Genomic DNA, 26,599 nt, shown 5'->3' on the forward strand with positions numbered 1-26,599 from the left:
TATTTTACTTGTACATATCCTATTTATTTTATTTTGTTAGTATGTTTGGTTTTGTTCTCTGTCTCCCCCTTCTAAACTGTGAGCCCACTGTTGGGTAGGGATTGTGTCTCTATGTTGCCGACTTGTACTTCCCAACTGCTTAGTACAGTGCTCTGCACACAGTAAGCGCTCAATAAATACGATTGAATGAATGACAACCTGATTACCCTGTATCTCCCCCAGCGCTTAGAACAGGGCTTGGCACGTAGTAATAGCTTAACAAACATCATTATTATTATTACGTGGCGGAGGCGGGATTAGAACTCCCGTCCGATGACTCCCAGGTCTGCGCTCTTTCCACTACACCGCGCTGCTTCTCTCTTGTGTCCACCCCGGCGCTTTGTACAGTACCTGGCACCTAGTAAGCGCGTAACAAATGCCGTCATTATGATTATGGAAAAAGGGTCCGGTGCCACCACGTCAGAAGCCCCTCCCTGGGCGGCCTGAGTGACGGGCGGGGGGGGGGGGGGGGGGGGCACGCGAGCTCCCATCTGCTCACAGTGCCGCGGCCGGAGCCGCAGTAACGCGGGAGATCCCCGTTTCCGGGAAGTGTCGTCACGCCCCCTCGTTGGCTGGCTACGTGGAAGGTCTGCGCGCATGCGTCAACGGCCCCCACCGCCCGTCCGGATCGGGCCAAGTGGGCCGGGGGGCGGCGGCGGTTGCGCGGGTTCTCGCCGAGGCCGCTTGTTGAAGGGCCTCGCCGAGCCTGGCCAGAAAGAGCAAGGCCCTGCCACCTTGCCCCTGGGGCTCTGAGCCGGCCGTAGGAGCGGGGAGAAGGAAGAGCCGAGGCGATGAGCTGGTTCAACGCGTCCCAGCTGTCCAGTTTCGCCAAGCAGGCCCTGACCCAGGCCCAGAAGTCCATCGATCGGGTCCTGGACATCCAGGAAGAAGAGCCGACCGCTTGGGCCGAGACCATCCCCTACGGAGAGCAAGGTAAAGGGCGGAGGGGGCGGGACTCAGCAGTCTCCGCCCATCGGAGTTCGCCCGCTTGCCTTAAGAATAATTAATAATGAAGGTGGTGTTTGTTAAGCGCGAACTGTGAGCCAGGAACTGTGCCTTTTTAATCATAATGGTATTTGTTAAGCGCTTACTGTGTGCCACGCACTGTTCTAAGCGCTGGAGCACATCACCGACTTTTTCTTCTTTCAGGGGGCGGACCCAAGCGGGTGCCCTGGATCAATCAATCAATCAATCGTATTTATTGAGCTCTTACTGTGTGCAGAGCACTGTACTAAGCGCTTGGGAAGTACAAGTCGGCAACACATAGAGACAGTCCCTACCCAACAGCGGGCTCACAGTCTAGAAGGGGGAGACAGAGAACAAAACCAAACATACTAACAAAATAAAATAAATAGAATAGATATGTACAAGTAAGATAAATAAGTAAATAGAGTAATAAATATGTACAAACGTATATACAGGTGAAGTGATGAAGGAACTTGCATCACTTCATCACTTCCTGATGATGGATGAAGGAACTTTCCAGTCTTCCTTACAAAGGGCCGTATTTAGGGGTTCTAAAGCAGCGAGTCAAAATCCAGATTGTTCCTACTTTTGGTTTGCTTTGGCCGCTGGCCTGGAGCGCCCTCCTATCCGACAAATGTTCACCCCCTCCCAACACAAACACACACACTTACACGCTTCCAAGAGGCCTTCCCTGACTAAGCCAGAGAAGCAGCGTGGCTCAGTGGAAAGAGCCCGGGTTTGGGAGTCAGAGGTCGTGGGTTCTAATCCCGGCCCCGCCACTTGTCAGCTGGGTGACTCTGAGCAACTCACTTCACCTCTCTGTGCCTCAGTGACCTCTGTAAAATGGGGATGAAGACTGTGAGCCCCACTTGGGACGATCTGATTACCTTGTTAGTACGTAGTAAGTGCTTAACAAATACCATCATTACTATTAAGCCCTCCTTTGCCCTTTTCCCACTCCTGCGCCGCCCTGACTTGCCCCCTTTATTCGCTGCCCCCAGCGCCTCCGTACATATCCGTTATTTATTTACTTATAGTAATGCCTGTCTCCCCCTCTAGACTTTGAGCTCGTTGTGGACAGGGAACGTGTCTACCAACTCTCGTATTCGTATTCAGTCGTGTTTCTCGAGCGCTTACTGTGTGCAGAGCACTGTACTGAGCGGTTGGGAGAGTACAATACAACGGTAAACAGACACATTCCCTGCCCACAACGAGTTTACAGTGTGGAGGGGGAAGCGCTTAGTACAGTGCTCTGCACACAGTAAGTGCTCAAGAAATGCGACTGATTGAATGATCAGTAATGTTCATAAGGCACTGAGCACTTAGGAGGGAGCAGTTAATAGACACAATCCCTGCCTGCAGTGAGTTTACAAGCCACTGGGAGACAGACGCTGAAAGAAATTACAGCCAGGAGGAAGTAATAGAATATAAAAACATTGTGTATATATAAGTAGTGGGAGGGAGAGGGAAGCACCAAGTGCTTCGATGGCACGGAAGTGCTGAAGTAATAGTTGTGGGCGATTACAAATTTAATCACAGAAGTCCGCCTGGAGGAGATGTGGTTTTATTGTTTTTTTTTTTTTTTTAGAAGGGCTTTCAAAATAGGAAAGCAGTGGTCTGTTGCAAATGAAGGCAGCAGGAGTTTCAGGAAAAGGAGGGAGGGTGTGAGCAGCAGAGGTCAGCAGTACTTATGGTACTTGTTAAGTGTCATATGGTGCCTGGCACTGTACTAAGAGCTGGGGTAGAAACAAGATAATCAGGTTGGATGCACAGGCCCTGTCCCATGTAGGACTCACAGCCCAAGTAGGAGGAAGAAGAACAGGTATTGAATCCCCATTTTACAGAGAATTTAAGTGACGAGCCCCAAGTCACCAGCATTAAGTGGCAGAGCTGGGATTAGAACTCAGGCCCTCTATCAGTCAGTCAGTCGTATTTACTGAAAGCGTACTGGGTGCAGAGGACCGTACTAAGTGCTTGAGAGAGTACAATGCAACGGGGTTGGTAGACACTTTTCCCGCCCACAATGAGTTTACAGTATGGCAGGGTGGGGGGTGGGATGGGGGGACAGACAGTAATATAAATGGACCAGTAGACTGTAAATGGAGCAGAGGAATAAAGATGAGAAGTGTGTTTTACGCCTAGCATGGCAACCTACATTCTGGCACCACACAGCAACTGGAAAATTCTCTGCACTGGCAAACTCATAAAGTGACTCCTTGATTACGTTTTCTTCTACTTAACCTGCCCAACTCGGAGTCTGTCTCCCATTCCCTGGAGCCTTGCCTCCCCTGGACACTTTCACACCTCCAGGCAGGTTTCCTGTCAAGAAGCGGAGCCTGATTAGTATCAATTTATTTTCAGAAGCCCACCATATTCATCAATGGGGCAATTTTTGGTTTGATTTTCGCATTGTAGTGTTTTGGATAGGTTTCAAATAATGGCTTTTGAGGATGCATTCCTTAGCCTTTGGAAACTTTGAGGGCAGGGATCATGTCGACGAACTAGTGAGTAGAACTAAAAACAAAATTGTGTTTTGTTAATGAAATATACAGGAATGAAAGCCAGTATATTGGAGAGCTTTCCTTTCACCGGGGTATATAGGGTAGAGTCTCAGGCCGTGCGGAAAACCAAGCCCCAAACTAGGCCGCTCAAGGATTTAGCTATTAAATTTAGCTCAGTCCCTTGAATCACAGAAAACTGAGCAAACAATAGTGTCCCAACCTGAAGCAACCCTCAGATTCCAAGGGATTTTCTGGAACATGTCCCAAAGTCCTTGTATTTAATGCATCGTAGTGACACATACATCCCCCCACCCTCCCGGTGCCCAACAAAGACCACAATTCTGGATTACAGGTACACCTCTGGAACATTTACTGTTTTACAAATTGCTGTTTGATGCTAGCTCTCAGATGCAAATTATCAGCAGCCCCATTTTGCCATAAAGCTCAGTCATTTATTCAGTGCTCTAGTTTTCTCATCGGCAAGACTAAGGCACCGGATAAATGATTGAGCTTTTAGCACCTGTGTAATTGCAGCTGTAAAATCCCAGATTTCTGAAAGATGAGGATTATTTTGTTCTTGAATGCTCAGTCAGCTGTTTCATATCATCTTCTCAGGTCCTAGCTGAAAAGGGATCTCCTCTGATGCCATAGGCAAAAGCACATTGTGGGCAGGGAACATGTCTACCAACTTTGTGATATTGTACTCTCCCAAGCACTTAGTACAGTGCTCTGCGCACAGTAAGTGCTCAGTAAATACCATTGATTTGAAAAAGGCACAGCAAGTAGGTTAACTTGAGAGGAATAAACAGTACAAAATGAGATGAGGGAGAGAGCTTATAGGTCACGGTTGGGAGTTTCCGCATGTTGTGGAGAGGGATGAGTAACCATTGGAGGTTTTTGAGGAGTCAGGAGATGTGAGCAGAACACCATTTTAGAATAATGATCTCGGCAGCAGAGCGAAGATTTTCCTAGAGGCAGGAAAATCAGTGAAGGTAACTGATGCAGGTAGCCAAGCCAGCCTATGACAAATACATACACCGGCATGGTGGCTGTTTGAATGGAAAGGAAGGGACAAATGAAGAAAGTGTTGTGGAGATGGAACTGATGGGATCTGGCCACAAACTGAATATGAGGGTTGAAATTTAATCAGTCAGTGCTATTGAGTGCTTACTGTGTGTACTGTACTAAGTTCTTGGCCGAGGACAAGGCAAGAGTGATTAGGTGTGTTTCTGGCCTACAGGGAGTTACAGTCTAGCTGGGGAGAAGGGCAGTAAAATCACAGTTGGGGGAGAGGCAGAGTATAAGACTGTGTATTATAAGTGGTGTAGAACTTGGGGTTGGGGTGAGTATCAAAGTGCTTAAGGGTGACATTGGGAAAGAGTCAAAGTGTTTTAGGGATACAGCCTGAAATACCTAAGCGGTGCAGAAGGGAGAGCAAATAGGGAGGGGAAGGCCTCTTGGAGGAGAGATGATTCTTGCAGGGCTTTAAGATGGTGAGTGTGTGTGTTGGGCCTTGGATGGGGGGTGAGGGGGGTGGTCTGATGGGGATGAAGTGGGAGGGAGTTCAAGGCCAGAGGGAGAACGTGAGCAAGGGGTCAAACGTGAGGCAGACAAGATTGAGATAAAGTGAGGGGGTTGGCGTGAGAGGAGTGAAGTGTGCAGGCTGCATTGTAGTAGGAGATCAGTGAGTTATGGTAAGGTGGGGATAGATGATTGCATGCCTTAGAGTTGATGGTAAGCAGTTTCCATTTGAGCAGAGGTAAATGGCCAACCACTGGAGTTTTTTTAAGGAGTGGAGAGATGTGGACTGATTTTTTTTTTTTTAAGAAAAATGATACAAGTGGCAAAGTTGAAGTACAGACTTGAGTGAATACAGACAGGAGGCGGGTAGGTCAGTGAGGTGACTGCTGCAGTAATTGAGGTGGGTTATAGTAAGTGCTTGACTCAGCATGGTAGCAGTTTGGCTGGAGAGGAAGTGGTGGATTATAAAGATGTTGTAAAGGTAGAACTGGAGTCAAGGATAATTGCTTGAAAGATAGGGAGAATGGTGATGATGTCAGTTTCCCCATGTAATTCCCAGCAATCAATGAAGCTGTGGTATTTATTGAACGCTTACTGTGTACAAAACAGTGCATTGAGCCTTGGGAGAGTACAACCGCTTGGGAGAGTACAACAGAGTTAATAATAATTGGGGTATTTAAGCACTTTGTACCAGGCACTGTACTAAGTGCTGGGGTGAATATAAGCAAATCAGGTTGGACACAGTCCCTGTCACCTGGCCCTGTCATAAGCATCTTGGCTTAGTGGAAAGAGCCTGGGCTTGGGAGTCAGAAGTCATGGGTTCTAATCCCAGCTCTGCCATTTATCAGCTGTGTGACTTTGGGCAAGTCATTTAACTTCTCTGTACCTCAGTTACCTCATCTGTAAAATGGGGATGAAGATTGTGAGCCCCACGTGGGACAACCTGATTACCCTGTATCTCCCCCAATGCTTAGAACAGTGCTTGGCACATAGTAAGCGCTTAACAAATGCCATCATCATCATCATCATCACAGTTTTAATCCCCATTTTACAGATGAGGGAATTGAGGCACAGAGAAGTGAAGTGAACTGCCCAAGACTACAAAGCAGACAAGTGGTGGAGTAGGGATTAGAACCCAGGTCCTTCTGACTCCCAGGCTCATTCTCTATCCACTATGCCATGCTGCTTCCCAGAGTTGTAGTCGTCACCCAAGTTATATAAGCTCATCAGCCATAGAGAAGCAGCATGGCTCAGTGGAAAGAGCCCGGGCTTTGGAATCAGAGGTCATGGGTTCAAATCCCGGCTCTGCCACTTGTCAGCTGTGTGACTTTGGGCAAGTTACTTAACTTCTCTGGGCCTCAGTTCCCTCATCTGGAAAATGGGGATTAAGACTGTGAGCCCCCCATGGGACAACCTCATTACCTTGTAACCTCCCCAGCGCTCAGAACAGTGCTTTGCACATAGCGCTTAATAAATTCTGTCATTATTATTATCTCCAGCACGTATGTTTTTACCTATCCTCAGCACTTATGCATCTGTGTTTATTCAACTGTGCTTTTGATTCCTCTGCAAGTACTCATATGACTGCCTTTCTCACTAGAGTGTAAGTTCTCAGTGGGCAGGGAATGCATCACTTGTTTTGTAGTAGTAGTATTTATTGAGCTCTGATTGGGTGCAGTGCGCTGTACTAAACGCTTGGGAAATATAAAACAGTGACACTTTCCCCAACTACAAGGAGATAAATGGGGAAACAGACATAAAAGTGTTTACAGAATAATCAAAGTAACCAAATGTATAGTTGAATGAAACTAAATACATAAGTGCTGAGACTGAAAATAAAAAGCAGCATGGCCTAATGGAAAGACCACGGGCCTGGGAGTCAGAGGATGTGGGTTCTAATCCTGACTCTCTGAATTGCTTGTGACCTTGGGCAAGTCACTTAACTTTTACCTCATCTGTAAAATGGGGATTAAATCCTTCCCCCAACTTAGACTGTGAGTCCCTTGTGGATCGAGGATTGTGTGTAACCAGGTAAACCTTCATCTACCCCAGTGTTTAGAACAGTGCTTGACACATAATAATGATGGTATTTAAGCATTTACTATGTGTCAAGCACTGTTCTTAGCACTGGACATAGTAAGTGCTTAACCAATACCATAAAAAAAAAGATGCATAAGTGGTAGAGAGGACTGAGAGGTTTAAATGTTTTGGGATGCTGGGAATTAACCAGGTTGGGAGTGGTTTAGGGAGAAGCTGGTCAAGAGATCAGTTATATAAGATGTGATGAGTTGGTGGAGAGCCTTCATCAATCGTATTTATTGTGGCCAAATGCTTAGTACAGTGCATTGCACCCAGTGGGTGCTCAGCACATTCTCTTTCTGTGACTGTTACTACTACTAGATGGAGGAGAAGATTTGAAAGGGAAGATAAATTCATTTTTGGACATATTGAGCTTGAGGTGCTGGCAGGACATCCATGTACAGATGTCCTGGAGGCAGAAGGAAGTATTTTTTCTTTTCTGCTTCTTTTTGCCTTTTATTAACACCGCCTCCCCCCCACCCACCCCCACCCCAACCTCCACCCACACATACCATATCTTTCATGACCAAAAGTCTGGCTCTAGGTCTAAGGACTGAAATTTTTTTTTTTTTAGATTAAGAAAGCTTCTCCAGATAACAATGAAATTTTACTCCGTGACCTAGCACGATAATTGCAATTTCCTTTTTATTAGTCTAGATCTCAATATATGAAATTTTTTGCTTCATTATTTCCACCCCTAAACTTCAGATTGTCAACAACAAATATTTGTGTGCCTACTATGTTTAGAGCTATACTGACGGCATTTTATTCCATGACCTCGCCACATAATTAGTTTCCTTTTTTGTATTATCCTGGGTCTCAACAGATTAAACTTTAGGTTTACCACTTCTTTATTACCACTGAGGAGATAAATAAGCAGGTGCATAACCTTGTACTGTCTCTGGAGAAAATCATCTAGGAAATGGGCACACATAAGAGATCACTGTTTCCATAATTCTTAGCTTTATTCAGTCGGGGAAAATGTATTTGCTGCTGCTGCATTTTGAATCTGACCTTTGAGTGTAGTCACAATTTTATATGTTGGAGCGCAGAGGGATGACAAGACCCTTTTTACTTGCACCTTCTTTGGTCAGCTCTAAATATTCAGACCAATTTCATTAAACCGCAGTAGTGAATATTTATGATGGGAATCACTAGGACTAGGCTGCCTTGGCATGCTACTTTGAAGGAGTAAAACTTAGATCTCTATCTCAATCGATATGTATTGGTTGCCACTGTGTTTTCTCTCTTCCTCCCTTCAAGGCCCTACTGAGAGCTCACCTCCTCCAGGAGGCCTTCCCAGACTGAGCCCCTTCCTTCCTCTTCCCCTCGTCCCCCTCTCCATCCCCCCCATCTTACCTCCTTCCCTTCCCCACAGCACCTGTATATATGTATATATGTTTGTACATATTTATTACTCTATTTATTTATTTATTTATTTATTTATTTTACTTGTACATATCTATTCTATTTATTTTATTTTGTTAGTATGTTTGGTTTTGTTCTCTGTCTCCCCCCTTTTAGACTGTGAGCCCTCTGTTGGGTAGGGACTGTCTCTATATGTTGCCAGCTTGTACTTCCCAAGCGCGTAGTACAGTGCTCTGCACACAGTAAGTGCTCAATAAATACGATTGATGATGATGATGATAAACATTCATGATATCATCTTTCTCACCTCACTAGCTGGCTGATCTAATTTAACTTTCCATCTTTGTCTTCCATACAAGAAAAAAGTTTCCCCACAAGCAGAGGATGGGATACTTCAGCCTGGGGGCTAAATTCAAATCCAGAACCTCAGAGTCAGCCAGTAGCATCTCCTAAAGCAATTACAAAGCCTGTTCGGCGGGTTTTATTAGATGAATCTGAAAACTTCTTCAGTGCCTTTCTTTCTCCAATGGATGTCCAGCAGAGTTCAGTGGTTTCCAAACCACCAACCAAATCACAACGACCTAAAGAAGAAGTGAAAAGCAATTTACACGAATCTCCACACTCTGTTCAGCCAGAAACATGTGAAACAGCAGCCGCAGCAGTGAAGGATTCTTCACTCAAAGAAACAGGAGACGAACAAAACTGTGCTGTTCCCTTGAAAAAACTAGAAGAGGATATTCCAAGACTTAAAACCGAGATGGTGCTTGAAGAAAACGTAAGTGAAGGAGCTGATATCAAGGTATCAAGTTTAACTTTAGAAGTCCCAGAAGGAGTTGTTGGTGTGAAATCTAGTGGGAAAAGAGGGTTAGGAAGTCCTACAGAGTCTCTGATGCCAGAGTCAAAGAACATAAGCGTGGAAAGCAAGGAGCAAAAACCCGAAGACAGACAGAGCAATACACCTTCTCCTCCTATCAGCACTTTCTCCTCAGGTACTTCCACTACTAGTGATATCGAAGTTTTGGATCATGAGAGTGTAATAAGCGAGAGCTCAGCAAGTTCAAGGCAGGAAGCTGCTGATTCGAAATCAAGCCTTCACCTGATGCAGACGTCCTTTCAGCTTTTGTCCACATCTGCCTGTCCTGAATATAATCGTTTGGATGATTTCCAGAAACTCACAGAGAGCTGCTGCTCCTCCGATGCTTTTGAAAGAATAGACTCATTTAGCGTGCAGTCGTTAGACAGTCGAAGTGTCAGCGAAATTAATTCGGATGACGAAATGTCAGGGAAGGGCTATGCTTTAGTGCCTATTCCGGTCAGCTCTTCGACTCCCAGAACCGAGAAGGTTGAGTCTGTGGACCGAAAATCCGAGGCAGAAGTAAGCGAAACATTGATTATTCCTCCTGAAGAAGCAGAAATGGAAGAAAGTGGGCGAAGTGCAACTCCAGTCAACAGTGAGCAGCCTGATGTCTTGGTTGTCGCCCCACCGATAAATGAAGACTCCATTGTTGTGGAGGAAGTGCCAGTACCCTGCAAAGATGACAAGAGTCAGCCCGAAGTTCTCTTTGAAAAGGAAGACCTTTGCAAGGTAAAGAGCAGACCAACTCTCTTTTATAAAAGACTCTCTCTTGTCCATTCCTTCTAATAGCAGCAGTTATGGTATTTGTTAGGTGCTTACTATATGTGACACACTGCACTAAGCACTGGGGTGGATGCAAGCAGATCTGATTGGACACAGTCCCTGTCCCATGTGGGGCTCACAGTCTCAGATCCCCATTTTACCGATGAGGTAACTGAGGCAAAGAGAAGTGAAGTGACTCACCCAAGGTCACACAGCAGACAAGTGGCAGAGCTGGGATAGAAAATCCTTACGTTACTTTCGTATGACAGAAGTCTCTCTCCTGACCAGTGACACTCAAACATTTTGCCTTTTCAATATTGTGTTGTCTTGGACTTAAAAGCTGCAGGTCATTAAATTTAATAAATAATTTATGGCGATGGTGTTTGGTAGATTTTTCAAGTCCCATGGTGAGAACAGGAGCATATACATAGTCAACACAGTGGTTTTCTTCCCTGGGCCCCCTTTTCGTAGGTAATGAAAATGGAATACTAGTGGGATTGCCCAATTATCGTCCCTGCTTCTCTTTTTCCTCCTCTCAACAGCTCCATGAGGTTACATTGCACCAGGCTCCCTTGAGCCTTGGGCATCAAGCCTTGCTCCCTGCCCTGTTTCCCTTGCCCCACCCTGGGCTCTTCACTGTGCAAAAGCATCAGGCTTCTGTGAGCTAGGCAGAGGGTGAATTGCAGACTGGGTGACCGTCTGTTCCAAGCCTGTTCACAGGGGAAGGGGTGAAGGCAACTACAGCCCCTGCACACTGCCTCTTCTCCAGTCTAGCCCCTGCTTTCCTGTGGCCTCCATCCCTTCTCCCTTCCTTTGGGAGCTGCAAAAGGCTGTAGGGGTACCAGGTACCCTGTGTATACTCCAGCTCACCTACACAGTTTCTGCCCAGGTACTAAACGCCAGTAAGAGAGCCTAACTCAAGTTGTGTTAGAGAAGCAGCATGGCCTAGTGGAAAGAGCACAGGCCTGGGAGTCGAGGACCTGGGATCTAATGCCGGCTCTGCCACTCATCTGCTGCATGATCTTGGGCAAGCCACTTGACTTCTCTGGACCTCAGTTGCCTCATCTGTAAAAATGGGGATTAAATCCTACACCCTTCTAAGAGAAGCAGCATGGCTCAGTGGAAAGAGCCCAGGCTTTGGAGTCAGAGATCATGGGTTCAAATCCTGGCTCCGCCACTTGTCAGCTGTGTGACTTTGGGCAAGTCACTTAACTTCTCTGTGCCTCAGTACCTCATCTGTAAAATGGGGATTAAGTCTGTGAGCTCCCCGTGGGACAACCTGATCACCTTGTAACCTCCCCAGTACTTAGAACAGTGCTTTGCACATAGTAAGTGCTTAATAAATGCCATAATTATCATTATTATTATTATTCTACCTAGACTGTGAGCCCCATGCAGGACAGGGACTGTGTCCAGACTAATAATCTTGTGTTTAGAACAGTACTGGGCACAGAGTAAGTGCTTAACAAATGCTATAATTATATATTATTTCTAAGGCATTTCTTTGATGCCATAAAAGAAAACACAGTAGTGTGAAAAGCATCAGAAAGGCACGCTGACCTTGTATACCGTCATGTGAACCAAGGTGGCATATTTACCCAGCCCTCAGTCCAAAGATAGTAAGCAAAATACATATAATAAACTTATTTTAAAAGTGGTATTGTCCCACTTTTAGATTGCTGGGCGTTCAAGTGCTGAGTGGCTCATTTCCTGACAACACAGCACTGCTTAGTGGTATATTGTGGTCCAAAATAAGGCAACCACTGTGGAACCTTGGGGCATTAGAATGAATACTTTTACCTAGGGGACTTGATGTGTGCTTTGCTAAGATTCATCAGTCATCCTTAATCCAATTGAATTTTCTGGTTTTCAGAAACGGTGCCTTGCCAGTGAATCTTGGAACTGCACCAGCTTACAGGGTTTTATTTTTATTGTCTTTCAGTGGAAGGCAGTGTATTGTGGGGCTCGTAGTTATCCCACTAATGCCAACATAATGCTGAGCTCTGCCAGAGCTCAATATAGATTTAGGTACAATGCTGAACTTCTTGCATTTCTAGAATGCCCAGGAAGCCATCAAAAAAAGGGACTTGGCCTCTTTAAGAAGTAGGCCATGTTACACCAGTCTACACAGTGCTACCCCCAAAGGTCTCAGGGAACTCATTCTTCATGCTAGGGTTACAGGCAGCCTTGTAAAGATGATTAAGTAGAGTGAACTCTGTTTATACTGCCTGCTGTCTCACCACAGATTAGATATACTCATGGTTAAAGAATGTTCCCTATTTTCCCAAAATTAGGGAGGGGCCTAAGATTCTCTGGAGTTCCACCCTTGGGTCATATATGGGACCCAGGTGTCTTCTCAAGTTCTTCATCACTGGCTTAGAGAAAGGTGCTGCAACTGATGGAAGAGATGCCTGGGTCCTAACTTTCCCCACCTCAAAGTCAAAAACACAACCCATCTACACACTTTAGTGGATTTATACCGTGACTAAGGTATAGGTAGAGGATGGGTGGAGAAAAGGATATGAATCCTGAAACTTGCATTATAACTAGTGTACTATATTTTAAATGGTTCACATTTAAAATAATTTCTAGGTTGAATCTTTTTTAGTTGAAAGTCTACCTTAATTGCGATAAAAAAAACTGCAAGTGTATGCATGCCATAATATCTAGTTTGAGAATTTAATCCTGTAATTTGAGCCATTGAATCATATCTTTGTCCTAGACATGCCACTAATAACTGTAACCCTGCCCTTTTAACTATCTAATCTCCCAAGTTAGATCATCATCAATAATTTTCTTAACTGTTCCAGAACTCACTTTATTCATTTAAGAAGATGAAGTGGTTTCCAAGATCCCTCAAGTGAAAATAAGGTTGAGAGTTTCAGGTTAGAACCAACTTTCAGTCGTGCATTTTGCACAGTAATAGTTCAGAGCAACCAAGAAGTTAAGGAACAGTGTTCTGGAGCTTCTTGACTTCCCTCCTGAGGTAACTTTGTTTTGCATATTTAGGAGGTTGTAAAATTTTCTGCTTGTGTGATTTCTTATAAACTCAGAGAAGGGAATCCATCAGAGGGTATTAATAATTGTGGTATTTATTAAGTGCTTACTATGTGCCAAGCACTGTACCAAGCGCTGGGGTAGATACACAATAATCAGGTCCCACATGAGGTTCACAGTCTTCAGTAGGAAGGAGAACAGACATTGTATCCCTGTTTTGCAGATGAGCAAACTGAGGCACAGAGAAGTTAAAGTGAATTGCCCAGGGTCGCATAGCAGACAAGTGGCGGAGTGGGATTAGAACCAGGTCCTCTGACTCCTAGGCCAGTGCTCTTTCTACTAGGCCACCCTGCTTTTCCAATCATCGAGCAATACATGAAAACAATGTGTAATCATTATTGCATTAATGGTTTTTTGACCCATTTTAATTTTATTTCTTTAGACAATTGATGTTTTGAATGAAAAATTGGAAAAAAGGGAAACACAGTTATTGGCTGTTAGTAAAGAGAAGGCGTTTCTGGAAGAGGCTTATGATAACCTGAAAGAGTAAGTACTCCAATTTGAGGAAAATAATTGGGCAGTTTCTTAAGATTTACTGAAGAATAATGTTTTACTAATATGAACATGATCAAAAATTAACACAAAATTAACACAGAATGCAGCTAAGATCCTCCCTTCACGATTAATGCTTATAGGTGTTATTTCCATAAAATTTGGGCAGAGATCTGGAGAATTTTACTTATCCAAATTGCATTGTAGCATAGAAAGACCTTACTGAATTTATTACCTGCTTAAAAATTTTTTTGCTACAACTTAGCTTTGCCTTTTTCAAAATCCTTTTCTTTAAAAATTGTTTGCCATGCTTATGTAATTTTAGTTAGAACTCGAGGGTATCTGAGCTATGGATACTATCCTTTTGTTATGGGTAGGAAATGTGTCTGCTTATTCTATTGATTTGTACTCTCCCAAGTGCTTAGTACAGTGGTCAATAAGTACCACTGATTGATTTGGTTATTGAAAAAGGTTTGTATTTTTGATACCTTAGGTATCACTTTTAATTTGACTTGGTGGAGAATGGATGTGGGTTCTAGTTCTTCAATACAATGATAGTTTTACTTATTACTTTAAGGAGTATAGCTGTCATTTATGCTGTAAGAATTATGAGTGTTCTGGGCTGCATAGTATTTTTCATTAAAAATCTTAACCTTGATATTCTGTTGCAAAAAGGTATAACTGGTCTGCAGATTAGCAATTGAAAAATTCTGGAATTGGAATTTATTTTAAAAAGTGATTGGAGAAATAATGCCATATTAAGCAGACAAGTCATACTTTTGACCCATCATCAGGTTGCTGGCCAAAACAGAACAACCGTCCAGTTTTAGCAGGGAAGCAGAAGGAGAGAGATACAGTGAATGCTACCCATCTTCTGCCTCTGATAGCAATCTGATTCCTCTTCTGGGCCAGAGAGGCTGCCCTTCTTGCAGTTCTGTGCCCTGGAAGTCTGGGCATTCAGTGTTACCCAACCCCCGCCCCCAAGCCCAGAGCACAAGCAGACTGCCAGCAAGGTCAAGGGAGAGGCAGCCTGTGTTGTGTCCCCCTCTTTTGTTTTGAGGGTCATTTGAGTGAGTACTCTATGTACTGTGAGATGGGTACAAGGGGGTGGGGGGGGTGGACACGTAAATTATAACTTTTTTCCAAAGTGGGTATCATCGATCCTATCAATTTCTGCCTAAAGGCCCCCAAAATTTGCCCAAATTGTTCTTAGTCTTGTACTCTAAATAGGTGTTCATTCTTAGTGTGATCTTGTTTCAGGATTCAGGTAGCCGTGTTCAGTTTTTAAAATGTATTGCAATGGCATCATTCCCAAGTAATATTTTTAATTTAGTGAAATGTTTAGAGTGAAAGAAGAAAGCAGTAGTATTTCTTCATTGAAAGACGAGTTTACTCAACGAATTGCAGAAGCCGAAAAGAAGGTTCAGGTAGCCTGCAAAGAGAGAGATGCAGCCAAAAAGGTAACTAATATTTTATTATGCCTTTCAAGATTTGGGGTGAAATATTCACTATTTTGTTTAGAAAATGAAGGAAACCCAATCTGAAAGGATGAATATCAAATACCTACCTTTCTTCCTAAATCTTGGGCTTTGCATGTTTTTAAAATACCTGTCTAATATTGATCACATTGGGCCAGACTCTGCCAGATCAGTAAGTCAGATGTAAGTTAAGCACCTCTTCAGGCTTTCATATCACTAGATAGTATTGAGTAAAGATTGCTGCAGAGCACTAAATAAGTTTCTTAATAATAATGATACCATTAAGTAAATAGTGTTGAAAGACTGACCCAAAGTAATTCCCAGATAGTATTATTATCTTGGACTTACCTACTGTATTTCTTCTAGAAAATTGAATCATCATTCATATATTTCAATCTCATTCATTCTTGTAAAAGAGAGGAACTGATTATTCTTATCTCCATTGAACAAGGGGAGAAACTGAAGGGCAGAAAATTAGCAGTGGGTCCAGGAATGTGGCAAGAGCGTTTCTCATCTCCTAGTCGTTTGCTCTTTCTGTTCCATTCAGCCACTTCCTCACTCCAGAAGAAATTAGTGTGCTTCCCAAAATGTATAACTGACATTCCAGGAATGCACGATTTGTATTCCTATTATATTTTTTTTGAATGCCCATTTTTGTGCTTTTTTTTAATTCTAAGGACTGAAGGAGCTTCTAAGTGATTGTAAAGGGAGAAGCGACCAAAATTGTAAAGTACACATTTTTTAATGAAATAAATTATATTTTATTTTTTTTTACCATCTAAGAATCCATTGGTAGGCACTCAAAAAGTGAACTATTTCTCTTGAAATTTTATTTTAATCACTTTTGGCGTGGGAGAGCTAAATCTTTTTTGCTTGGCTGACCATGCATGCAGCCTTCATTTGAATGAGAAAGGTGATAAGTACAAAAAATAAGGTTATAAAAATAAGAGATGTGATAGAGAATAAGATCAACATGCATTTGCGAAAGTAGTTGGATGTAAATTTAGCAAAGATATGAATTAATGTTCATGGTCAGAATTTGTGTACATTGATCCAGGCGTAGCAGTTTTTGGAAGTTGCCTTATACCATTTCTGCCATGGGAGCTAACTTTTTATTTTGAGCTGGGGCGTGGAGTATCAGAAGTGAGCATCAAGGGGTTGGGGTGTTAGAAGGTGGCTTTTTGAGGGGACTTGTTGGGGGAAAAGGGGAGGTGTGGTAGAATACATAGGTGAGAGAAGGAGGATGGAGAGAGAGTAAGGTAAAAGTTCTTCCTCTCCATGATTTGGCCTTGGCTCTGTTGCTGTTTCTTCTTTTTTTATGGTATCTGTTAAAGCACGAACCATGTATCAAGCACTCTTCTAAGTGGTGAGGTCACTACAAGGTTATCATGTTAGACACAGTCCTGGTCCCCCATGGGACTCACCACCAAGGTTGGAAGGAGGAGGACTTGCTTCCCATTTTCTGGATGAGGTACCTGAGGCCCAGAGAAGTGAAGTGACTTGCCCAAGGTCACACAGCAAGCATTTGGCAGAGCCCAGGGTCAGGACCCAGGTCTTCTGACTCCCAGGCCCGTACTCATTCCACTAGGCCACACTGCTTCCTCTTGTTCTCACTAAGCTCCAGGGCCAGGCCAGAGCTGTTCTTCTTCCAAGACCTTTTGGTCCACGTGGAGTAGCTGACTGCTTACTTCACTCCAGGTCCCGTCAGGCAGTTTGGAGGATCTTCCAGGATAGGTAGGGGCAGGTTTGGGGCCGTGAAACCCACGGGCAACACAGTCGGTTGTGCCACTTCTTGACCTGGAAGCTCCATCCCCTGCCACTACCACTGCCTAAGTGGTAGTGGCTCCGGCCCAGGTCAGGCCCGCTGAACCACAGCCATTACTGCTTGTGTGGCAGCAGGCGGGGCCCCTGACCCTAACTCTGGGCCGGGAAACAGAGTGGGAACCGCAGCCCCGCTGGTTTCTCCAGTTCTGGAGCCCTCTATGTCTCTTCCCCACTTGTCTCCAGGTGAACTGGGGGTTGAGGCAGGCAAGAAGAGTCTGAGGCTCTGAAAGTGAGGAGAAGCTCTTGTCTGGTCCTGGAGCCCAGCAGGGGTCAGAGAAACCACAGCTATGGTGATAGTGGTGGGGGAGGGAGCCAAATGTGGAGCTGTATCGGCTCTGTGGGACAGGTAAATGACTGTCCTGCCCAAAAAGCCGTTGGCCATGATGGGTCTGACTCCTCTCACCCCTTTGAGTACCCTTGATTTATAGCTTACAAAGGCTTAGAAACAATTTCTTGAGGAGGTAAGGTGGGGTGACATATAAATCAATTTTCTTGGGATTAAGTCCTAGATATGAATTTTTTTTAGGCAACTTTAAAGAAATTTAGAACCTTGGGGATTTGAAATTTTTGCTACCCAATTTTGCTTTGGAAAAACTTGATATAGGCAGAAGAGTGAAGACAATCCTTTGAAGTACACGAGTGATGTTGAATTATTGTTTTACTTTTAGGAAGTGAAAACCATTAAAGAAGAACTAGGAATGAGATTAAATTGTAATGAAACAGCAGAACTTTTGAAGGAGAAAGATGAGCAAATACAAGGATTAATGGAGGAAGGTGAGTTCAATAAAGTGTTCAATTGATGCTACAGCCTTACACCAGAAGAAAAAGGTCTTTCTTACCACCCGGCTTTCTACTACTTCTTCCGAACTTGGGAATGGACTAAGGAGAAAGGAACAAGGTACTCTGCTTTTCAGTTGTAGGGGGCCGGTATAATGGAATAGGGAGTTGGCCTCAGGAGAAAGGAGATCCCCAGATGTGAGAGGCACAGGACAATCCCTAGTTGTAAAACTGAACTATTACGTAGAGGGTGAAGACGTGGTAATAGCATGTAAGGCCTGGCTGCCACTTCTCTCTGCCCCTGCTGCCCCTAACTTTGAAATGGCAGGGTGAACACTAAAGCAGCAGCATGCGCTATCTCAACTTTTAGAATGTTCAGATGGCCGTGTCTCCTGTGACTGTTGTAGCTCTTTTAATCATCATCATCATCAATCGTATTTATTGAGCGCTTACTATGTGCAGAGCACTGTACTAAGCGCTTGGGAAGTACAAATTGGCAACAAATAGAGACGGTCCCTCATTCAGTTGTATTTACTGAGCACTTACTGTGTACAAAGCACTATGCTAAGTGCTTGAGAGTACAGTATAACAATAAACAGACTCTTGTGACTCTTGTGGCTTTTGTGACTGGCTCGTGTGACCACTGTTGCTCTTGTGACTGTTGTGGCTCTTGTGACTCTGAACAGCTCTGTGTGAGCAGTGAAAAGCCTGAAACTATGCTCCTTTAGCCATAATGTTCTGCAGCTCTGTCTGTATTTTCATTGTTGTCCTTGTATCTTTATATGCTATTTTTATTTATTTTTATTTTATCTTATATGTCGGTTGCCACCCATCTCCCACTTATTCTTAGATGCCCCAAGTGGGACAGGAACCATGTCCAACCCAGTTTGCTGGTATCCACCCTAGGGCTTAGTACAGTGCTTGGCACATAGTAAGCACTTAACAAATACTACAGTTATTATTGTGAGCCCTTTGGGGACCTGAGACTATTTTTCATTTTCATCTTTGCAGCGTGGCTTAGTGTAAAGAGCCTGGGCTGGGGAGTCAGAAGTCATGGGTTCAAATCCAGGCTCTGCCAATTGTCAGCTATGTGACTTTGGGCAAGTCACTTCACTTCTCTCAGCCTCAGTTACCACATCTGTAAAATGGGGATGGAGACTGTGAGCCCCATGTGGGACAACCTGATCACCTTGTATCCCCCCAGTGCTTAGAACAGTGCATTGCGCATAGTAAGTGCTTATTAAATGCCATTATTATTATTTGCAATTTTTTAACACTTCAATCCTTTGCACCCAATAGATGTTCAGTATTGCTTTTGAATGAATGAATGAGAAAATGTCAGCATATTTATTTTAGGACACTTCTTTAGTTATATTCAAATCCTTTATTTTATGAAAATTCAAGGTTTTTAAATGATTTCAGAAAGTGAAAGAGGGAAGCAGCATCATGGCCTAGTGGAAAGAGCATGGGCCTAAGAGTCAGGGGACCTGGGTTCTTATCCCGACTCTGCCAATTGCTTGCTGTGTGACCTTGGGCAGCATTTAACTTCTCTGTGCTTCAGTTCCCTCAACTGTAAAATGGGGATTTAATACCAGTTCTCTCTCCTACCTAGTCTGTGAGCCCCATATGGGACAGGGACAGTGTCCAACCTAATTAACTTGTATCCACTCCAGTGCTTGGGGCAGTGTTTGACAAAGTGCGTAACAAATACCATAAAAAAATTAACTACCGTGGGGGATCTGGGGCAAGTCACTTAGCTTCTGTATGCTTCAATTTCCTCATCTGTAAAATGAGGTTTAAATACCTGTCTCCCTCTCCCTTAGACTGTGTGCCCCATGTGGGACCAGAACTGTGTCTAACCTGATTATCTTGTATATACCCCAGCACTTAGTACAGTGCTTGGTACAAAGTAAGCACTTAACAAATATCACCATTATTATTGTTATTATTGCTACTACTAGTGAATGTTATTCTGGAATTCATTTTCTATCCAATTTCTGAGCCTCTACATCATGTGCCAAAGATAAAATAACAGATACAGTCTAAACAGTGGATGAAACTATTCATATTTTGATCTTCCAAGTAAATAGGCATTGTTTTCTCAATGACAAAATGACCTGATCCTTATAACCAATGATTATAATTATAATTATTATAATTATAAGCCCTGATAAGATAATTTAATGTATTAAAGATTGCAGTAGCTATTTAGAATGCCAGCTAAAGAGCTTTTGGAAAATCTGACCCTCAGAGGATAGGTGAATTTCTCAAATTAGAGGCAGAGCTGGAAATATAAATAAAACCCGTAATTCCTGATCTCTTGTTTGTCAATCAGTTTGTGGGATTGCTCACCTGTTGTATGCAAAGCACTCAACTAAGTTCTCAGAGGAGTTCAACGGAAACAAGATACCTGTTCTCTGTCTCAAGGAACTCACAATCTGTGTTCTACTTTTTTAAAAAAATGCATATTATTCAATATCTTTGTATTTAGCCCAGTTTTACGAATTACCTCTCCACTAGTAGGCTAGGACTGATTAGTGTGTTGCTTGCTTGAGTGTGTTCAGTGTATATAGCAGTGCAACAAAAGGCTGTCTTTTGTTCTGATAGAGTTAGGGAGTAAACAGGCCCTGGAAGAATTAGATTACAATTACATTCTCTCTAATTGTAGGGTAAGTATCCCTTGATGTTTTTTACTTATTTTCTTAGGAGAAAAGCTTTCAAAGCAACAGCTACACAATTCAAACATCATTAAAAAATTAAGAGCTAAAGAAAAAGAAAATGAGAATATCAATGCCAAGCAAAGCAAGAAGATGAGGGAGCTTGAAGAGGAATTGCAACATTTAAAGCAGGTTGGGAATATTTGTAATTTAGCTTCTACCGGTTTTCACTTCATATCTATCTCCCATAAGCGTGGCTCTTTGAATGGTATGGTGTCTTTCAGTGTCATTTGAGAGAGGTTGCGAATGTAAAACCTCATCCGATAGTCTTATGTTTCATTGCAATGAAGAAAAATCTTAAAGATTTATCCAGGAGATTTTATTGGCTCCGAATTAGTGTGTTGTACGGTTCTTTGTCCTAACAGTTTGGATATCACACCCCAAAATACATCAGTTTACATTTTGTTGGGCATGCATCAGTCAATAGTTGGGCATGCATCAGTCAGTAGATCATATTTATTGAGCGCTTACTGTGTGCAGAGCACTAAATTAAGCGCTTGGCTGAGTACAATACAACAGAGTTGATAGACATGATCCCTGCCATATACGTGCACATATGATTAAGACCACTTAGAAACCAATCTTTGTTTTTCCACCTACAACATAGGTTCTCGATGGCAAAGAGAATATTGAGAAACAGCATAGAGAGAACATTAAAAAATTGAACTCTGTGGTAGAACGGCAAGAGAAGGATCTTGGCAGACTCCAAGTAAATGTGGATGAGCTTGAAGAAAAGAACCGAAGTGTTCAGGCAGCACTCGATAGTGCATACAAGTAAGGGAAAGAATGGAGACATACCTAATGTAGTACTTTGTTGTGGAATTTTTTAAAAAATATTTACAATGTGACATGCCCCAGTTAAACATGCATACCCTCTGCCTTGAAAGACATTAATTTTATTTGAATAGCCTTTATAATTGCCCATTTTTATCATGTGTTTGTGTCACACGGCTATTGCAGGTCTTTTGGAGTCATTTTAAGACCATCTGGTTTACAGTTGGTCTGTCTCCTGGGTCTAATGAGAGGAAGTGGAGTGGCCTAGTGGAAAGACCATGGGCCTTGGAGTCAGAGGATCTGGGTTCTAATCCCTGCTATGCCAACTGCTTGCTGTGTGACCTTGGGCAAATCACTTGACTTCTCCGGGCTTCAGTTTCCTCAATTGTAAAATGGAGATTCATTACCTGTTCTCCCTCCTACTTACGCTGTGAGCCCCGTGCCGGGACAGGGACTGTATCTGACCTAATTGACCTGTACATACTCTGTGAGCCCGTTGTTGGGTAGGGACTGTCTCTGTATGTTGCCAACTTGTACTTCCCAAGCGCTTAGTACAGTGCTCTGCATACAGTAAGCGCTCAGTAAATACGATTCAATGAATGAATGAATGGTGCTTAGAACAGTGTTGGACACACAGTAAGCACTTCACAAATGCCATATAAAAAAGAGGTGGGGAGATGGCAGGGGGAGATGCAGTGCTGGGCCCCTTTATGCATGGTCTTTTTGTTTTGAATGGCCAGCTTCCCTGCGTCTTGGCTCCTGCTGCCATGCCTGTGTTTACTACAGCGACCTGAGAAGAGAAAGCAGAGAGTATGTGGTGGGGGTGGGGATGGGGGAAGGTATGGTCTCTCTCTGACATGTTTGAGGCACTGTGTATTCCTGCAGAGAACCTTTTCATGTGTCATGCAATGCCATTTTGTCATGTTACGTGGTGTATGTAATGTACGTGATGGCGTCTGTTGCTTCCAAATCAACAAAGGGCCACTCGATGTTCTCTAATGACTTTTATAATAACAATGTTCCTTTCTGTTAACGGGTAGATCTTGTTTTTTTGTTGTTGTTTTTTCCAGAGAACTTGCGGATCTCCACAAAGCCAATGCTACAAAGGATAGTGAGGCACAGGAAGCTGCTATAAGTCGTGAGATGAAAGTTAAAGAAGAACTCTGTGTAGCATTAGAAAAAGCCCAAGAAGGAGCCCGTCAACAACAAGAAACATTATCAATTCAAGTGCGTATCGAAGGATGAATGAAAGTCTTTTGAGATAGAGCGCTTAGTTTTTCCAAATATTTACATACTTTCTGAAATTCCTTTGCTGTTGTACATTATTGCTGAGTATAATTACACATTTTAAAAGGCATGTATCAGAAAGATCCTTGAAAATGCCAGTGCTAGACTATTGAATAGTTACAATCCTTCATCTGGATGTGATCATTTCTCAGTAAACTGGATGTGAATTCATTTTTTTAATAAGATTGTTGGTGTGAATTTCCTACAAAATATGTGGCTAAAGAAGGAGCACAATGGGAGAATTGATTTTGGACATGATTTTGATCTATTCTGATTTAAGGTGGGAGATCTAAGGTTGGCATTGCAGCGTACAGAACAAGCAGCTGCGAGAAAAGAAGATTATTTACGCCATGAGATCAGTGAACTACAACAGGTGCCGTAGTGGTAACTGGAAAAATAAATGTACACCATCATATTTAAACTCTGCCTATGAAAATAATAACTGCAGTACTTTGGAACATAGGCTCTTATGAAATAAAGGATGGAGAGCTGTATTTCTTGATGTATTTCCCTAAGCAAACTGTGATAGGAAGTGGTAAAATAGAAAGGAAGCCTAAAAAAAGATTGATTTTTTTTTTTTCTTTTAGTGAGGCAAGCCTTGCTTTTCTGGGGCAAATTATCCAGAGTTAATGCCCTTTTTTTTTCCTGCCTTTGGTTATTTTTACCTTAGGGAGGGAGAAGGGACAGGAGGTTAAAACTTAGATTTTTTTTTTCAACTGAGTAGTAGTATTTTTATGTTTGTCTCCCATGTCAGAGTATAAACTCCTTGTGGGTAGGGGGCGTGCCGCTTCTTTATTGTGTACTTTCCAAGTGCCAGTATAATACACTGCACCAAGTGGACACCCAATCAGTACTACCGCTACTAGTGGGCTAGTTGAAACTATTTCCAGACTTATAGTCTTTCTTCTAGATTATCATTTTCCAGATAATTATCCTTTAAAATGTAAAGAACTATTTCAAGCTACAAATTGTATTTCAAGGTTGGAGATCAGGGAAATAACAAAATAACTGGATCCAAAGACAAATGAAAGTTATTCCTTGGAAAAAATTTCATTCCTCGGAGTCCCTTATTAATTAGACTTAGAGATATTCTGGGTTAGCACAGAGCTCTGCACATAGAGAGTGCTCAGTAAATACCATTAGTTGATAGTGATTGACATCAATAGTAATTGAATAAAATTTCATAATTCAGAGACTCCAGGAAGCAGAGAACCGTAACCAGGAACTGGGCCAAAGTGTTACATCTGCCACAAGACCATTACTCCGGCAAATAGAGAATCTGCAAGCAACTCTGGGAACGCAAACAGCATCATGGGAGAAGTTAGAGAAGAACCTTTCTGACAGACTTGGTAAACTACTTGGTGAAACTAATAGGGAGAAGGGGACTAGGGTACAACAGTAGTAACAAATAGCACGTGTGAATGGAGACCCAGGCAAGTATATTTGAAACATATGACATGATTCAGCCAGTATAACTGGCAAATGAGGATGTCAGTTTTGTTTTCATATGCAAAAATGATGTGTGTGTATATATAAGTATATAGGTTTATTGTGCTGATGAAAAATGACTTCCCATACACAACCATTGCTTGTTTCTGTCTCCTCTCCTTCCCCTCCCCCAGCCATTGCCTCCTCCCCCCCCTCCCCCCCAAAAAAATCCTGAATTCTGATGTTTCTTCACAGAAATCATGGAATATTGGAAGGGGTCAAATTAGAGAAAGAGTGTAAAATTGTTCGATTCTGCCTGTGCAGAGTTGGATGTTTGGCTGTCAGATTGTTTTGTCCCGTATGCTTTTGTGATGGACTCCTGAAGCTGTGTGAATGGCACTTCACGTCTCTATTTTATATGCCCCCCTTCCTAGTGCCCTTTGTGGTAGAGCCCGATGAGGGTTCTGTGCCCCGCCCGAGAGTCCCAAGTCTGTCAGGGTAGGTTTGAGCTAGCACAGAGCTGATCCTGATTTTGGTCAAATGGCCAGGTTGAGCTAGTACAAAGCTGAACCTGATTTTGTCCAAATGGGTTCAGTTGTCACCCCTTCCCACTTTCCGCGCTCCGCCACCCTTCCCCTACCCACTCCCTGCCCACCAGTCATACCGTGGTTTCAGGTCAGGGGAAGTGGGGTGGCTGTAGCTGAGAGCACTATTACCTCTTTGCACATGGATATTGGTTTCAGTGGGCTAGCCGGAACAGCCACTCACGGTTGAAAACCGAGCACTTGGGGAGTGCCACCTGCAAATGATCCTGGACCCAGATTGTGCCGTACTTCCTAGATTCTGATGTAGCCCTTGGATCGGGTCTGGTTGGGCTCCTGATTTCAGCCTGTGTAAACATACCTACGTGACTCGAAAACTTCGGTCCAGCAAGTCCGGCCTGTGACCTGACCTGAGCAGAGTTCTAAGGATCAGAAGGCTCGAGTTGGGCTTTAAAGTACGACAGTCTACAGAGAGCCGCACCTCACTTGGAGGAAGATGTGGGCAGAGAATGTGTCTGTTACATGGTGTTATCGCACTCTCCTAAGCAGTTAGTATAGTGCTCTGCGCACCGTAAGTGCTCAATAAATAATGATTGATTGATCAGGCCATGCGTGTCAGTTTGCACTTGCTCCATGGTTCTTAGGAGCTACTGGAATTACAAGTCTCCTCAGTGCATTCTGTGTGGCCCTATTTGTTCTCTGTGTGTGCTGTATGTATGCACTGTACCCCCTCAGTCATTACTGCACCCATTCAGCCTTCAGAAGCCTTAGGAGCAAGGGGCCACCCAAGCTCAGGCCAAGCCACTCCTACGTTTTATTTCCATCCTTGTTCAGCCTGTTAGACTGGCTTGATACCTAAGGTTTAACTCAATTTAATTCAGGGCTCTATTTCTTCCCTTTTTAGTTAAGGAAATCTAGCACAAGTGGAAATAATTTATTTTGCTCTTTCTGCATTTCAGAACATAACAGTTTTATTGTACTCCTTAGCCAAAAGGCAGTGGATAATTATGAACTTCAAGTTTTTTCTTATTACTGATGTTTGTTGAGTGCTTTATGTGTAGCACTATACTTGCAAAAAAGATTTGGGTAGGGGGTCTGTTTATTCCAGATCCTGATCAGTATGGAATACTCATTCATCTTGGAAGCATTGAGGTTCAAAGGCTTTCTTCCACTTGTTTCTTTATTGGAGTCTTGGAAATTTAAGCTTGTTGTGGGCAGGGAACGTGTCTACCAACTCTGTTATATTGTACTCTCCCAAGCACTTAATGCAGTGCACTGCACACAATAAGTGCTCAATAAAATGCCATGGAGTGATTGAATAAAAGTTTTAGTGTGGGATATACTCTATTATTATTGTTTGAAAAAACTTCAAGGCCACATAGTCATGAAAGTCATTGGATTTTACAAACATCTCCTATGATTTGTAAGGTCACAGTCCTTTGCGGTCACAGTCTGTGGTCAGCCTGTACTGATCCAGAAGTTTTGGGAACGGCTCTGGGGTGAAAGTAATGAGACATGGCCCCAGAATTGTTTCCCATATCTGCCTGGGCCTCTCCCAGAAAGCATTGGATAGACCCATGTAGTGCAATTTACCACTTGCAGATTTGGATCATAAAGGAACTTTACATGAGAAAAATCCTCCCCCCCCCCCCCCCCCCCAAATAATCAGTGACATGCCTATGAAAACAGGAATGCAGTGGTAGCATGGAATCATATTGCAATATAGAATATTGCTAGCAAAATGACCTGCATAGTAAGAAGTGCTTATGAGAGGTAGTCTCTAGGTCATGCTGATTCTTCTTTTGAAGATCTGTCCCTTTAGTATAGCATGCTTTCCCCCGAACCCCTCAGGGCATGCCCATATCCCCTCTTAGACTACTGTAATAATTGTGGTATTTGTTAACCGCTTACTATGTGCCAAGCACTATACTAAGATACCAAGATAATTAGGGCGGACACAGTCCCTGTCCCACTTGGGGCTCACTGTCTAAGGGGAGGATGAACAGGTATTTAGTCCCCATTTTTCAAATGAGGAAAGTGAGGCACAGAGAAGTAACTTGCCCAAGGTTCCATAGCAGGCAAGTGGTGGAGCCAGTATTAGAATGCAGGTCCTCTGGTTCCAAGTTCCATG

General features: G+C 43.2%; 1 protein-coding gene across 1 annotated transcript in view; it reads left to right on the forward strand.

The window, feature by feature from the left end:
- Positions 1-642: 642 nt before the first annotated feature.
- The window catches only part of TMF1 (TATA element modulatory factor 1), a 41,528-nt gene continuing 15,571 nt past the window's right edge, over positions 643-26,599 (forward strand). The window contains exons 1-10 of the mRNA XM_038771901.1: positions 643-972; positions 8,834-10,059; positions 13,532-13,635; positions 14,975-15,101; positions 17,612-17,717; positions 20,427-20,569; positions 21,045-21,211; positions 22,282-22,438; positions 22,779-22,871; positions 23,691-23,847. Of these exons, the coding sequence (XP_038627829.1) occupies positions 831-972; positions 8,834-10,059; positions 13,532-13,635; positions 14,975-15,101; positions 17,612-17,717; positions 20,427-20,569; positions 21,045-21,211; positions 22,282-22,438; positions 22,779-22,871; positions 23,691-23,847 (2,422 nt within the window). The 5' untranslated portion in view covers positions 643-830. The remainder of the gene's footprint in view (positions 973-8,833; positions 10,060-13,531; positions 13,636-14,974; positions 15,102-17,611; positions 17,718-20,426; positions 20,570-21,044; positions 21,212-22,281; positions 22,439-22,778; positions 22,872-23,690; positions 23,848-26,599) is intronic.

The sequence above is a fragment of the Tachyglossus aculeatus genome, chromosome X1 (genome assembly GCF_015852505.1).
Source record: "Tachyglossus aculeatus isolate mTacAcu1 chromosome X1, mTacAcu1.pri, whole genome shotgun sequence".
Taxonomy (NCBI): domain Eukaryota; kingdom Metazoa; phylum Chordata; class Mammalia; order Monotremata; family Tachyglossidae; genus Tachyglossus; species Tachyglossus aculeatus.